The following is a 14,357-nucleotide window of genomic DNA, read 5'->3' as shown; positions in this document are numbered from 1 at the left end:
TCTGCTGAGATTTGATCAATCTCTTCTCGGGGACAGGAGGAATTAAACACCCCCACTGTGAGACCTTGCGACTCCAGCATTTTCTGGCACCAGTCAGCAAGCTGAAGTTGAAGAAAGTACATTCAGATAGTCATTTCGGTGTGAAATGTTTGACACTACAGAAATACTTTCAGGACTCATTGCATGATTTAAGACCGGAGTTAAAAACATTGACTTTGAAAGAATTCAAAGATTTGCGCCACATTTTTACGATTTTTTCAAAAATAGCAGAGTGGCGCGCTACGAGCTTGTAGATTAAGAGCGTCTGCTAAATGCCTAAATTGTATCGAATCTTGTCTGACCTGAATCCCAGAGAATCTGTTGTATTGTCAATGTCAAGAGGAAGGTGTGTGAGACACTAAAGTCAACAATACAGATGAGCTTAAGGCTACTATAAAAGCAAACCTGGACTTCCAGAATGCGTCGCAGCACCGTAGTATCACAGGCTGATTAGCCTCGGAAACCACAGGCGTTTACAGGCCAATTACCTCCATGCTTTTTTGAGTGGTTATGTAACATTCCAATATTTGCAAAATATGGATTTTAGATTTTCATGAGATATATCATGACATACTCAAGAAAAGGTTTCAAATATTTCACTTTATGCGCAATGAATTTAGAACATATTCAAGTTTTTCACAATATTCAAATATCTTTTTAGATTGACCTACATGTAGGCCTAGGTAGTATAGTGGGGATACTAGGCCAACAAATAAATGTTTTACCTGCATTTGTGACTTTACATTCGTTGATAGTTATTGATCCATCCACCTTCATAAAAAAAACATGTTAATTTTTTTATGGATTCCTCAACCATTTACACTAGTATCTGTTGCAAGTAAAAGCAGAACTGTTGGTGCAATCCATCTATTTGACAGTGTTCCAACTGGGTTGTTTTGGACACCAGTTGTGGGGAGGACAAAGTGTTCTTTAATGACAGACCAAACCACTAACGGCCTTGCCGTCACAAGGCTCCCTCATCACATCACTTTACCCTTCACAACCTAGCACTTTTTGAGAAACACACGTCACCGAGGCGTTGTGAACTTGGCTCTGGTCTATTTGCTGCTTGTTCGTTCCAAATAACTTCTCGAGGCCTTTGTAAAGGATGACGAAAATAATAAACATATAAGAGTAAGGGAGTCATGAGATACCAGTCATCTGTGTTTCCCTTTGATTTATTGGCACATGATGACCCTTGAGGTGACATTAAATAAACAAAACCATTGTATCTTCCGAGCAATAAACGGGACATGACAGGCATGAAAGACATGCTTGGAATCTAAGCGTTCCAACCTATGAGTTCAGTAAAAGTGTTATCGTTTTGCAAAGTTCACGCAGGCACGCAACAGACGGTGAGATATACAGTATGAATAGTATTGTCATACAGTCCATTTTCTTTTTTTACAGGCCATTTACATAGATTAGATTACACAGATAACACTGAGGCAATGATGTTAGCATAATTTGACAACAAATATGAACAGCTGAATTGTTTAAAGCTGTAAAGTGTTAAAGTGTCATTGTCTTCGCAACTTTGAATGTGATACCGCGCATCTAGGTTGCAGTGGGGAAAAAAAAGAACATTGCAAATTCGTAATAATAAAAAATCGTCAATTTTGAACCTTTCACATCCTGCTCACAACAGAATGATAGGAGTCAGGTTAAAAGCATGCTACATTCTGGTCTTTAAAGGTTACTTGTATAATCTCCTAACGATCCAATTATCTGCATCTGTACATCACACCTACTGACGTTAAGTCATTCGCTCAGTGCACCGTTCTTTTTAAGACAGCGAGCGTCACTGTGGGCCGAGTCTGTCTGCTAATGGAACTAATGGCTGGGACTCCAGTCAGCAGCAGTAAGGCTCTCTCGGGCGAGGGACACCGTTCACATGTTGTCGTGTCACTCATAGAAGGATCCCCAGCCTCTGGGTGGTGGTCTTTTTTCTCTTTGGCCACTTTCTTTCTCTCCATCTCTCTTGGTTTCTCTGTTTCTGCCCTGTGTCTATGTCTCTATTCCTCCATTTCTCTCTCCCTTCCAGCCATGTCTCCCCAACTCTCGCTCTATCTTACTGTCCTCCGTTTCTTTGCCTCTCTCTCTCCCTCTCCAGTCCCTGTGGGTACGTAGGGGGTTGAAATGCCACACAGTGTCTGACTGTCCCCCAGGGGCCTGGACTCTGGCCTTGGCTGGCTGGCTCTGTGTGGCAGCTGGTGAGCCCGCTGCCCTCCTACGGGCCTGGAGCATCAACAGTGGTGCTTGGCCCTGTTCAGAGCCTCACTCTGATCTCTGACTGCGGGGCTGACGCTCACCGCTCGCCTGCTGCCCACACGACTGGTGGTGGGGAGGCAAGAGAGGGAGGGAGGGAGGGACGGACGGACGGGGGTGGCACGTAGGGATGTGTTCGGGGGACAAAAAGCCATTTGAAATCGGAATTATCTACAATACCCCCACTCTCTCTCTCCACCCTGAAATATCAGTAAAACAAGGTTCAAGATGGCAGGGAGTTGTCAGAACAGAGTGGACTATAAATGTTACTGTTCGCTTGGTACGGGTTACCGGTACCAAGCGAACAGTAACATTTATAGTCCACTTGTGGACCCGATTTTCGAGCTCCATCCCTATATGGGTATTATATTACAGTATACACGGTAACAAAATAAGATGCACACTTGCTCTATGCCATAACTCTCTGATCTCTGATTTGGAGAGATTGTTGTTGAGAAAAAAAATGTTGTCGTCTTGTCCAAGTGTCGTACTCTATTGTTTATCAAATGACTTCTTTACAAATCATGTTTGCACTTTTAACACTCACACATACTAGTAATCCCACTGCCATTTATAAATAGAAATCATTTTCACTGAGCTAGCAGCAGAGCTTGCATGGACCTGTCATTTCCACACTACCCGTACAGCATCCCTATCCAATTCAAAACAACCACAAACAAACGCACGGCAGCCAATAAACTCCCCAACACAAAGACAAAACAAAAATATGCAAACGGACGTAACTACGACGAAACGGTCCGAAACCATTTATCCTCAATTCTCATGTAAAGACTTCACAACAAACATCTTATTGATAGTGTTGTTGGGCTAACTGGGAGGTCCACTCCCTGAACTTCTGCGAAGCCAGCATTTTAGGAGCACCATCCCTTGTCCCGGGCTGACCAGGGCAAAATCATAATAATAAAAAATAAAACAACACAAGGATCGCCAGAATAAATGTATCTAGCTTTCAATGATTTGTGTGATAAACCTGTCAGGTTGACATTGTAAAAATGACACTGACAAACTGTCTTGCATGGTGAAATAATAAAGAAATGAAAAAGAAATGTCAAGCTTCCCTCATCTCATTGAAATATTGAAAAAAACATTTTCAGGGATGTGACCAAGACAAATAAATGTTGCTTTTGTTAATCTCAAAACAAAAGTAGAACTTTCCCTAAGAAGGCCGCTCTGGATAGCACAGGGGTAAAGTTTACGCCCACCAACGCAGAGACTAGTTGTTCTAATGGATACTCCAATAAACACAATTGGTGGTGTTCGCGGAAGGGAAGCCAGAAGTGAAGAATAGAGAAACATGGTGGGAAATAATTAAGAAAAACAAAAGAACAAAAACTAAAAAAGGGTTGAATTTGCCCACATCTAGTCCAGACAACAGAGGGAGGTTGCCAGGTTGGGTGAACTTGGGTCAGGTGTCGGGTGGGTCCAGTCTGCTGGTCTCAGTGGTGTCCACTGGTGTAAACTCTGTTTCTGAGGACCGCGACAGGGCGCAGGTGATGTCGGACGCCGGGGTAGTGCTGGATGTGGTCAAACCACCGAGTTACATTCACATACTTCTCCTTCTCCTGGACACTCAACTCCACCTGGGAGGGGAGGAGGCAAGGGAACAGAAAGGAGTCCAGTCATTAACCACATGAACCCTAGCTATTCTGGGCATGTCATCATAACATGAAAAACATTTGAAGTAAATAGGCAAACTAGTGAAAATAGCAGATCAAAAGCTTGCACATGGGCTATTTTTGGGTGATATTTGGTGTAGGGAGAAAAAGTAGGGGATTAAGTATAGACCCGTGGGGAACCTCAGTCAACTCTAGGGTTTAAGTGTTTAATGCGATTGGCTTGAAAAAGTTTTCAGAACACCAGTCTTATGATTTTTCCTTCCTTGTGGCAATTTACATGATCACAGCCGAGTGATGGCTAGATACTGTATTCCCCCAGACAGACAGACAAATACGCCCTGAATCCACTCTTGCGTCAGTGGCGTTTAATGTTCATGCAGTGTTGCATCCGATAAGTTGAACCATGGGAGAGATGACGGCTAAGGGTTGGAGCTGGCTGACCTCTCGTTCTCGGGGTTAAAAATCCACAGTGACAGTAAATCAAACTGGACTCCCCATCTCATCCCTTCTGCCTGGTGGCATCTCTAACACAACTGGTGACACCCACTCCCAACATGTGATCTTCCCCTCCCTCCTGTTTTCTCCACAAAGTATTTATAGTTTTTGTTTTAATTTATTTTGAGCATTTATTTTTTTAATATAATGCAGTATAATGTTATAATATAATGTGGGGAATTGTTTAAAAAAAATGTTATCAGGTGTGTGATTCAAAAAGGTCAGTAGAGTATATATATATATATATTATAGTGTAATAATAATATTGACAACAAATTATCATAGCATTGAAGAAAACATTTAAAATTGGCACAGCTAAACGTTGGAAGATAAATGTATTATTCAATACTACTAGCCTTACAGTATGTATGGACACAAATAGGTAATTTTGTCTGTATGAGTTTTGTTTTGTAAACATACAATACAATTTCAGTTAGTTATGTTTTTTTAAAGCCCTGTTTTTATTTTATTTCAGTAATCTTTTCCCACATCTAGTTTTTGTTAGTTTTGACTATTCAATTCAATGCAATTTTATTTAAGTGTCAAATCACAAGTTGTCTCAAAACACTTTACACATAAAGCAGAAAACCAACAAAGATCCAAGACTGATGATAACCTTGTTTCTTCCCTCACAAAATGTGCCTCTTCAGAACACAGAAGGCGAACCAACTTCATTGTCTCTGGTTTGGGGCTACAGACAGACATCACTGTTGTGCCACATCGCGTCAGGGAGCGATGGTGGTGGCTGCTATGTGTTTATTAGCTGTGTCAAGTCACTCTCGCTGCCTTTGGCCATATGACTGGTCTAATTGTGCACTGTGAAGAATCGCCTGTTAAAAGTTGTAGCTTGATTGAAATGATCTCAGAAGGGGACAGGAGAACGGGATGAATGGGTAGCTGGATTGATAGATGCACAACACATTATTGTTGCTGTAGGGGCAGAAACGTCCAATCTCCGCATTTCAAATGTTATTGTTTTGTAAATTAATGCCCTATATAATCGTATAGCAGTGTCACACAAAAGTGGCGAAAATAGCAAATCTACAAGCTCACAAGTCGCCATGAGAAATCTGCTATTTTTGCTACTTTTGAAAATAAAATTAAAGTGAATGTTACTGTGATTAAGTCCGATTTTTTTTATAAATATTGAACCAATAAAAAGTACTAACAAGAGCTTGTTACTAAATAATAACTACATCGGAGCCATTGGAACGCAGATAATTATTTTGTTTCTGTAAGGTAACATTTTTTCCACTCATCCGCGACAAAATATGTGTTGTGAGATGTTGCGTGTAGTGGTTGAAAGTATAGGTGACTTACAACCAGAGGATGAATGCCGTAGTACATAAGAATATCAGCTAGTGTGAACTGGTTGCCAGCCATGTAAACCTTGTCTTGTAGGTAGAGGTGGAGATCCTGTAAGACATAAGAAAGAACTTTGATAATAGAGACGAACATTCAGCAAAAATAGGTCAACGTTCGGCATAAATAGCAGATGTACAAGATCACACCGCGTCACAATTGCAACACGTTGTGAGCTTGTAGATTGATTAAGAGATTTGGTTTAGATGGACAAAAAGATGATGACCGCAAAGTAGTAGGATTTAAAGGAACATGACACAATCTTTTTATTTAACCCTTATTTTTCAAGGAATTCCCATCCCAGCAAGATACAAAGCTCAGTCACAACGGGAGACCTGTCCAGGATCGCATCAACATTGACGGAAGTTCCAAAATAAAACAACAAAGACACTGACTAAATTAAATAATGTGACAACTTACACACACTGAAACAGACAGACTTAAAGGACAGTATGGGAACTATATAGTTAACCTATATATACAAGAGTGCTTTTGGTCTTGATGCTTGCATTTATATAGTGTGTTTGTGGGTGCACGTGCTGTGTTATGTGGACGGGAACAAAACGTAACCTCGGGGTCTATAAATATGGCATCTCTTCCCATGACTGGTCACTACACACAGATGCCAACACAAAACGGCCTACTTGTTTCACCCACTGCCCAAATGACTAGAACAACGTAAATCTAATGAAGCCGTCTTAAAGTTGGGATGCATGATGTGCGTTTTTCAGCCTCATTGTGTTATGTGTGGAAGTGCTGGTCCCAAGGGATGGGACCATCTTTAGCAGCACTTGTACACAGTGGCAAACAGCACACCACACACACACACACACACACACACACACACACACACACACACACACACACACACACACACACAGCATCTTGGGGGCAAATGGAGTTATTGTGCGGCAGTGAGTGGGTGATGCTAAGCAAGGCATGAAGACAGCAGACTTTCTCCCGTTCCACGATCAGATCCTTGCCTTTCTTAGCCTGCAGCTATGGAGCTGAAGCCCAGTCGGGCAGGAGAGAGGAAACTCCCTTGGTGCCTCCACTGAGCACATGGAGCTCCAACCCTGACTCCTCTATCTTTCGGCTTGAACCCACCTCCCCACCCCCCACACGCAAGAAAAAAACGTGAAACGCTGCACACTCAAAATAGTTAATAGAGTATTAGTAGTTATGTCCTATGTACTTTGTCGTACATAATCAAAAGTAGCTGATCTACAACAAGCACACGTGTCGCATTGCGGCGTGTTGTGAGCTTCTAAGTTCTGGATCTGCCATTTATTTACATTTTCACCTGCAAGGACATGCTCAGAACAAGGGTCGAAAGTGTACCGCTAAAAAATGTGGGAAGCTGAAAATAATTCACCACGGCAACAATTTGCATGAAAAATAACCAATTTTGTGGAAAGCTCATAAACCACAGCTTTTGAATTATTTTTCCCTTTTAATTTTTCACTAATTATTCGGAGAATGGCTTGTTTTAGATTTTACATTTTTAATGCGTCAGTGCTAAAAAGAGGTCTTTGTCCATCTCTCATCATAATAGGGTCTGGGAAGCTGGCTGATCTTTGGGGGTAGAAGAGCACTGTGACTGATTCTTATATTACAGAAGTGAATGTACATCAGGTCTGTTGGAATGGCATGCCAGCATCACCAGCTGCTTTTCCTCTCACCATGTTTTCCATGGTCAGTCTTGACCAACTTTATCCTTATACTTATTGTCATACGTTGAAAGGAGTTAATGATTCAACCTTTTTCTGTCAGAAGGTACCACCGCCTCTGTCTCCCAGCAGCCTAGCTTAATTTCACCCATCCCTCAATAGTTCCTGAGCCAATTTGGCACAAAAGTTGCAACCCTGACTATTTCTCTAAATCAGACCTAAATGCCACTAAGGAATATTTGAGAAAACACTGGAGATTTATTATGAACTTTATTACATACATAGCATGAAGAAATTAAGTTATGACACCTTTCTGGAAACTGGGATAAAAATATTTTATACTGGCTTCCTGACTTAACCCTAACAATAAGTAAAAGAAAAGTTAATTTCAAGCCCTGGTTAATGTTTTCTTTTATCCCCGTCTATATACAATGGGAGCTGACTGTTGCATTTGAAAGAAGGACACGGCTCAACCAGCAGTATAGGTCAGGACAGGAGGCCAACGGGCACCAGCGCTGCGTCGCTCAGGGCGTCTTACTTCAGTTAAGTGGCACCATTAAAACATTTATAAGGCCTGTCCAGATAACATGCCGGCAAACAGCGTGACTCCTCAGCCATGCCACAATACCACATCATGCTGAGATGCTTGCCTGCACGCTGCGCGTACACACACACACACACACACACACACACACACACACACACACACACACACACACACACACACACACACACGGTTCATGCTGACAGGACAGTGCCAAGAGGCACCTAGCATCCAGCAGACCAGTGGCTGGTGATCCGCTTCACACTGACTGGCATCAGCCACATTAAAGCCTTTTACGGAGTTGTTTGTGTGTGTGTGTGTGTGTGTGTGGGTGGGGTTGTCACTGAAGGGCCATACATCAATCTGTATTCCTGTCCCTTGTTTAACCACACGCACGCACGCACGCACACACACACACACACACACACACACATACACACCTAAACGAGAATGACGTGAAACATTTCAGTACGGCAATTTTTTGTCTTTTTTTATTGCCATTTTAACAGTAAATGTTTTTTTTAGGTTATGACAAATGTTGGACACAAACATTTTATTTAAGGTTTATTAAATTTTAATTGATTTTGCATTAAAGCATTCTACTAACCACTATGCATGATTTGTGGCACATGCACGTGCCTCTGAGCAGACGTGAGTTTAAGTGTAACTGTCGCAAGAAATCACATGGATGAATCAAACTTGAACACTTAATTTGCACTTAAAATCTAATTAAAATCTATTCTGTGTGCATAACCACGCTTTGTGATTGAGGCCCAATACTGTATCTCTGATTCGGTTCATGTGGAGACCATCTTATCTAAAAAAAAATCACACCCGTGTGAACTGAGTGGTGCAATTACCCCCCCCCCTCTCTCTCTCATTAGCATGCAGCAGGTACATCACTATCTCTCTTTCTCTGTTTCTGGCGCCCCCTACTGGTACTAATAAGTCACATACTCGTGCTCATGATGGCCACAGATACGCACGGACATTGCTGGTTGTAGGAGTGGTTGCACCACTCAAAAAGCAAGAACTGCCTAAAGAAACTGTTGACTAAGACTAATATGAATGTACCAAGAAAACAAAACTCCTAGCTATTATACTACTAAAACTAAAACTAAGTAAACGCTCTAGTACCTTTGTGAGAATGGTCTTCATGTAGGTGAGAAAAAACAAGAATGACACTCGAGTCAGAGCTGCCAGATGCAATGTTTTTTTGTTCCTATTTTTATTTTATATATCTTTTTTGTACCTATTTATTATTTAAAAATGTTTTACTATGTTTCTCTGTCACCACCTCCCGGGCCATTGTTTTCGTTCGTTTCCAACGTTCTTTTGTTGGTTCAAATTGTAAATTGTTCAATCACTGTGTTTTGTTAGGGCTTTCCTGTAGCTCCAGTTAGCTCAAAACATTAGCTGCTGCAGCCACTCGCTCCACGTTGTGGCGTTCAGACTCAGAGTATGGGGTTTTACTCCTATTGGCGTAATAGCAGTGTTGATTTCATTGACTAAAACTAAGACAAAAATTTTTCATCTACTACCTTTTTTCACTGACGAAAACTAAATGAAAACTAAGCTATGATGACTAAAACTAAGACTAAGTATACTGACAATTTCGTCAACAAATAAAAACTAGACTAAAATGTTAGGAAGGAACTAGTGGACAAGAGATCCAGTATAAGTCATTTTACAATTGGTTGCGTGCTGAAAATAGACGATCTACAAGCTCACAACACGTCACGCTGCGACGTGTTGTGTGAGCTTGTAGATCTGCTATTTTCAGCAAGTCATTACGATGGCATCAAGGTGACAAAACACATTTTTGTCGACTAAATCAACTGTAGATTTAGTCGACTAAAATCCTACAATATTTAAAAAAGTCTAAGTCATACGATTTGTCACACACGTTACCGCAGTGAAATTTATTCTCCGCATTTTACCCATCTCTTGGAGCAGTGAGCCGCAGCCAAGGAGCGGTGAGCTGCAGCCGTGCTCGGGAATCATTTGATTAGTAGATTTGGGTCCCATTTCTACAGTCTTTGGTATGACCCGATGACTAAAACTAGACTTAACACTAAAACATTCCAGGTGACTAAAATGTGACTAAAACGAAATGAAAACTATTCAAGAGACTATGACTAAAACTAAAATCAAAATTTGCTGCCAAAAACAACACTGCGTAGGAGGCAGCCAATCATGACTAGGTCGTTTTTTACGGTCGCTATACAAGCCCCAATAGTGATTGTAAGCCAGGTTTGCACCTGGCAAAAAAGAAGGGAGATTTAATACAAAAGGTTTTCACAGGATATGTTATACCTTAAGAATGGCTTTGACGTCTTCTTTGGCATATCCGTCCAGTTTGGTGACTCTATACTCTAACCACTGGTGGACCACGGCCCTCTGCTCCGCCGAGGCGCCCAGCAGCTCCGCACGCTTGTTCTCCTTCACCAGGTGACACGCGACGGTCACCAAGCCCACCAGGGGAGGACCAGTGTTACTCTGTAGCACGGGTAACTGGAGGGACACAGGAGGGGAGGGGAGAGATTAAAGGTATATCCAGTGATTTCACTTAATTCGAATATCACTTATTGTTTGAGTGGAGCAACCACTCTAAGGAACAGCTTTGTCCCTATGTCCCAACCTATGTGACTATGTCCCTGTGTCCCAATGTTTAGAGTACCAATAGGGGGTGCTGTTGCACCACTCGCTTCAGACTGGTCTGATTTTTTGTTTTGTCATGATAATCCTCCCTACTATAGTGTGCTGACCATATAAGGAGTTCCTCCCTGTTGGCAGGTGCCTTACGATAGGTGCTGGGTAATTAATCACACCACCTGCCAATTGTGTGACCCAAACTTTTGTGTTTCAATTGGTGATGACGTCTGTGGTAAACAGGACGTATTCGTAAAATCAGTCCATCAATCATTCCGGGTCCCTTTGACCGGAGAGAAAGACGTACGTGCGCATCTCTTGAAAAAGTGGAGATAATTTACTAAATACACGTTTTGTGCCAGAACTTTCACATGGATATAAAACTAGAGGACCATATTTCACTCCACGTCTTTGGAATTATTTAATGGGGGAGTACAAACGGAGCAGAAAGTAAGTGGGACCGTCACCGTTCTATGGCTCTGTATTTGAAATACTGTTCATACTGTATGAAACAACAAGAGCCATTCTAGGGCTAATGTTGCTGCTGTTCTACATGCATACTTCGGCCTTTGCTTATGAAATATCCGAAACAATTCATGTTGACATACATGTTCAGATGCTTCTGAACACATAGTAATCTCTATTGCTAGTTTGGCAATTTCAAACACTTCTATGGAATCCAAATGACTGAAATCAGTCCAATCAAAAGTTATGCAGCTTCAAACTTCTCCCTCTAACAATACTACAATATTTGTAAGTCTGAGAGAGTAAAACAGTTTAGAGTTTAACTCTGTAAGATGTCTACATTATTATATGAAATAGGACTGACTGAATGCATGCTTGCACTGACAGCTCACTCCACGGTCTCCGTGCGCATGCTCACAACGATCTGTACGCATGTGGAATGAGTTGTGGAAATATGATAGCTACTGGCTATCAAATGCCAATGTTGGGATAATTTGCTTAACATTAAGACAGGCTTGGTTAATGAACAATGTTCCTCTGATTCGTTATAAAGCCTATACTACACAAACCTATCATGCCACACAGCAACAACACTTCTACAATACAATGCAGGCTGGCTAGCATTAGCAACATAGCCATATGGTATGTGTGTGTGCATATTTCGGCAGCGATCGCTAACATCCAACAGCTCCACGTTCTAACAGTCAACGGAGCGACAACAAACACTCGTTGTCATTTTCACCTTGTTGTCCCCCAGAGTACTGAACTTATTGGGTTTATTCAGTCCTAAGTATTTCTCCAGCGACGACAGCTCCCTCAACGCCATCTTGGCTTCTGTCACGCTTAAGCGTAGTGGTCGGTGTTGCCAGGTTTTGTGAGATAAAGACATAAAGGAGCCATATGAGCACACTGTGAGCTTGTAGACCTGCTTTTTTCTTTTAAGAATTAAATATTGTATATGGGAGTCACTGACTCCCTGTTACAAACACAAACATATTTTTAACATATTTTCAGATGTTTTTTTGTTATATAGAAGTGTATGTGTCTCTAAATGTTCTGATGAATTGAAAATGGTGGACCCAATCAATGGTAAACAAGTGTAATGCATTATGGTGTCCACAGTTAACAGTTGTTTTGAGTTATGCTTGAAATGTACATCAATCAATCAAAGGTATGCAGACAAATATTAATTTGGGGGTCCTTGACATGAAAATATTTTAGAACCACTGGTTTAAACAACATTTAGGGAGCAATCCCCAAAAAGCATATGTCTTAAAACATTATAATTGCCCTCTATTACTATTTTTTTTTAATAAAAACACCTTAAATATTTCTTTCATAAATAGAGAATCTTTCACTCAATAGGGACTGCTCCTGTCGCAAGTTGATGAAGTCATATGTTTATGTGTGTTCCAGCTCTATGGAATTATGGAATGCATGTGCTAATACAAAATATTTTAAATATTGCTTTGATGCTCATATTAACTTTAAAATGGTAAAATGTATATAGCGCCTTTATCCAAGGCGCTTTACATAGATTGTGCATTACATTCACCCATTCATACACCAATTGCGGTGGAAGCCATGCAAGGTACCAACCAGCACATCGGGAGCACTTTGGGGTTCAATGTCTTGCCCAAGAAAGGACACTTCGACTTGTAGACAGGAGGAGCCGGGATTCAAACCGCTAGATGACCTGCTCTACCTCCTGAGCCACAGCCCCCCCCTAACTTTAGGAAGTATTAAGTTGTTTTTATTAGCATATGCATTCCATAATTCCATAGGGCTAGACCACACATGGGCATATGACATCATCAACTTGTGACGGGAACAGTCCCTATTGAGTGAAAGATTCTCTATTTATGAAAGAAATAAAAATATTTATGGTGTTATTATTTTGTAATTTTAGTTATAGAGGGCAAGTATAATGTTTTAAGACATTTGTCTTATTAGCCAGGGATCCTTTTAAGACATCCCTTGATTCCTTCAAAACTGCTCTCAAAGGGCAGTTGTACTTGAAATGTACTGTACTTCTGAAAACTGTTAATAAATACTTCAATCAATCAATCAATCAATCAATAAATCAATCAATCAATCAATTAAAACCAATATTTAAATACAAGTGACTTTATAGACCAAGCCAAAAGTCGCTTATAATAGCAGACTTGGCAACGATGGTAGAGATGTGTGTGTGTGATGCTATTGGTGCAAATGGGATAGCTCCTCCCATTCCACCGAGAAGGCTCAGTGGTTGGCTATTTATATATAGGCCTACCCTTAATACATCTGATTCATTATGAGAATCCGCTGTCCATTAAATTAAATTATGATCAGTGGTGGTCAAAGTAATATAGCATACTCAACGTAAAATACACAACTTACAAGCATTCAGAAGTAATTACCATATCCTATATTTTCTTTCGAATGCACTGCTGTCTTTCTGCTGATTTAAGGTGTCAAGTGCGTGAGGTGCAACTTGGTGTGACACCTGAGCTTGTAGATCAGCTTTTTTCCTATTCCTATTTGAAATAGGGATAGTCATGATATATCTTTAAGTTTGGGTGCAATTAAGAGTCCTTTCCTAGACAGGTAGTTGAGTCAAAAGTAAAATTTCTATTCTATTTCTACTGTCATGTAGAGTGCAAAACAGGGCTAATTTAATTACTATAGGCTACTGGGAAAAAGTACCATTAGGCCTATGTGCAAGAACACACACACACACACACACACACACACACACACACACACACACACACACACACACACACACACACACACACACACACACACACACACACACACACACACACACACACACACACACACACAATGCTGGTGTATATTTGTATTTCAGTGCTTCTCACCTTTTTATTTCAATGTGACACATCCCCAACCCCCCCCCCCCCCTCCCCCTCCAATTGGTTCCTACTTCCTAAGACCCAGGTGTGTGTGGTGTGGTGTACGTGGTCTGTGGTGGCCTCAGGTGAACTGGTCAAAAATGAAACGCTGCCATTTGATAGAAGTATGGCTGCATCAGCTTCTGTGCGAGGGCTAACAGGGCTTGTAGTTAAACTGAATCAAAATGACAGCACCAGGTCTATGGTTTATTTCTTGAGTCCTGCAGCAAAGTTTCCCTGCATGCGAGATTGCACGCAGCCTGTCTGTCTGTCTGTCTGTCTGTCTGTCTGTCTGTCTGTCTGTCTGTCTGTCTGTCTGTATGTATCT

The 14,357-nt window shown here is 41.2% G+C and overlaps 1 protein-coding gene across 1 annotated transcript; it reads right to left on the bottom strand.

Annotated features, from left to right (window-relative positions):
- Positions 1–3,438: 3,438 nt before the first annotated feature.
- eef1e1 (eukaryotic translation elongation factor 1 epsilon 1) lies at positions 3,439–11,980 on the bottom strand. Its single transcript, XM_083777982.1, has 4 exons — positions 11,875–11,980; positions 10,332–10,529; positions 5,760–5,855; positions 3,439–3,908 (listed from the first exon to the last, which is right to left on the bottom strand). Exons 1-4 carry the CDS (start codon positions 11,956–11,958, stop codon positions 3,765–3,767), a joined length of 522 nt encoding a protein of 173 aa, XP_083634108.1. The 5' UTR covers positions 11,959–11,980; the 3' UTR covers positions 3,439–3,764.
- Between the last annotated feature and the right edge of the window lie 2,377 nt (positions 11,981–14,357).

Source organism: Protomyctophum parallelum (genome assembly GCF_964188405.1).
Source record: "Protomyctophum parallelum genome assembly, chromosome: 12".
NCBI classification, from domain to species: Eukaryota; Metazoa; Chordata; class Actinopteri; order Myctophiformes; family Myctophidae; genus Protomyctophum; species Protomyctophum parallelum.
This window is presented reverse-complemented; position numbering and strand designations above follow the sequence as displayed.

Excerpts from the sequence above, each read along its gene's own strand:
- eef1e1 (XM_083777982.1), bottom strand. The coding sequence starts at position 11,958 with ATGGCGTTGAGGGAGCTGTCGTCGCTGGAGAAATACTTAGGACTGAAT. Across the intron at positions 10,530-11,874 it reads GTACTCTGGGGGACAACAAG|TTACCCGTGCTACAGAGTAA; the intron begins GTGAAAATGACA and ends GTGTCCCTCCAG. Across the intron at positions 3,909-5,759 it reads ACGGCATTCATCCTCTGGTT|GTGGAGTTGAGTGTCCAGGA; the intron begins GTAAGTCACCTA and ends CTCCCCTCCCAG.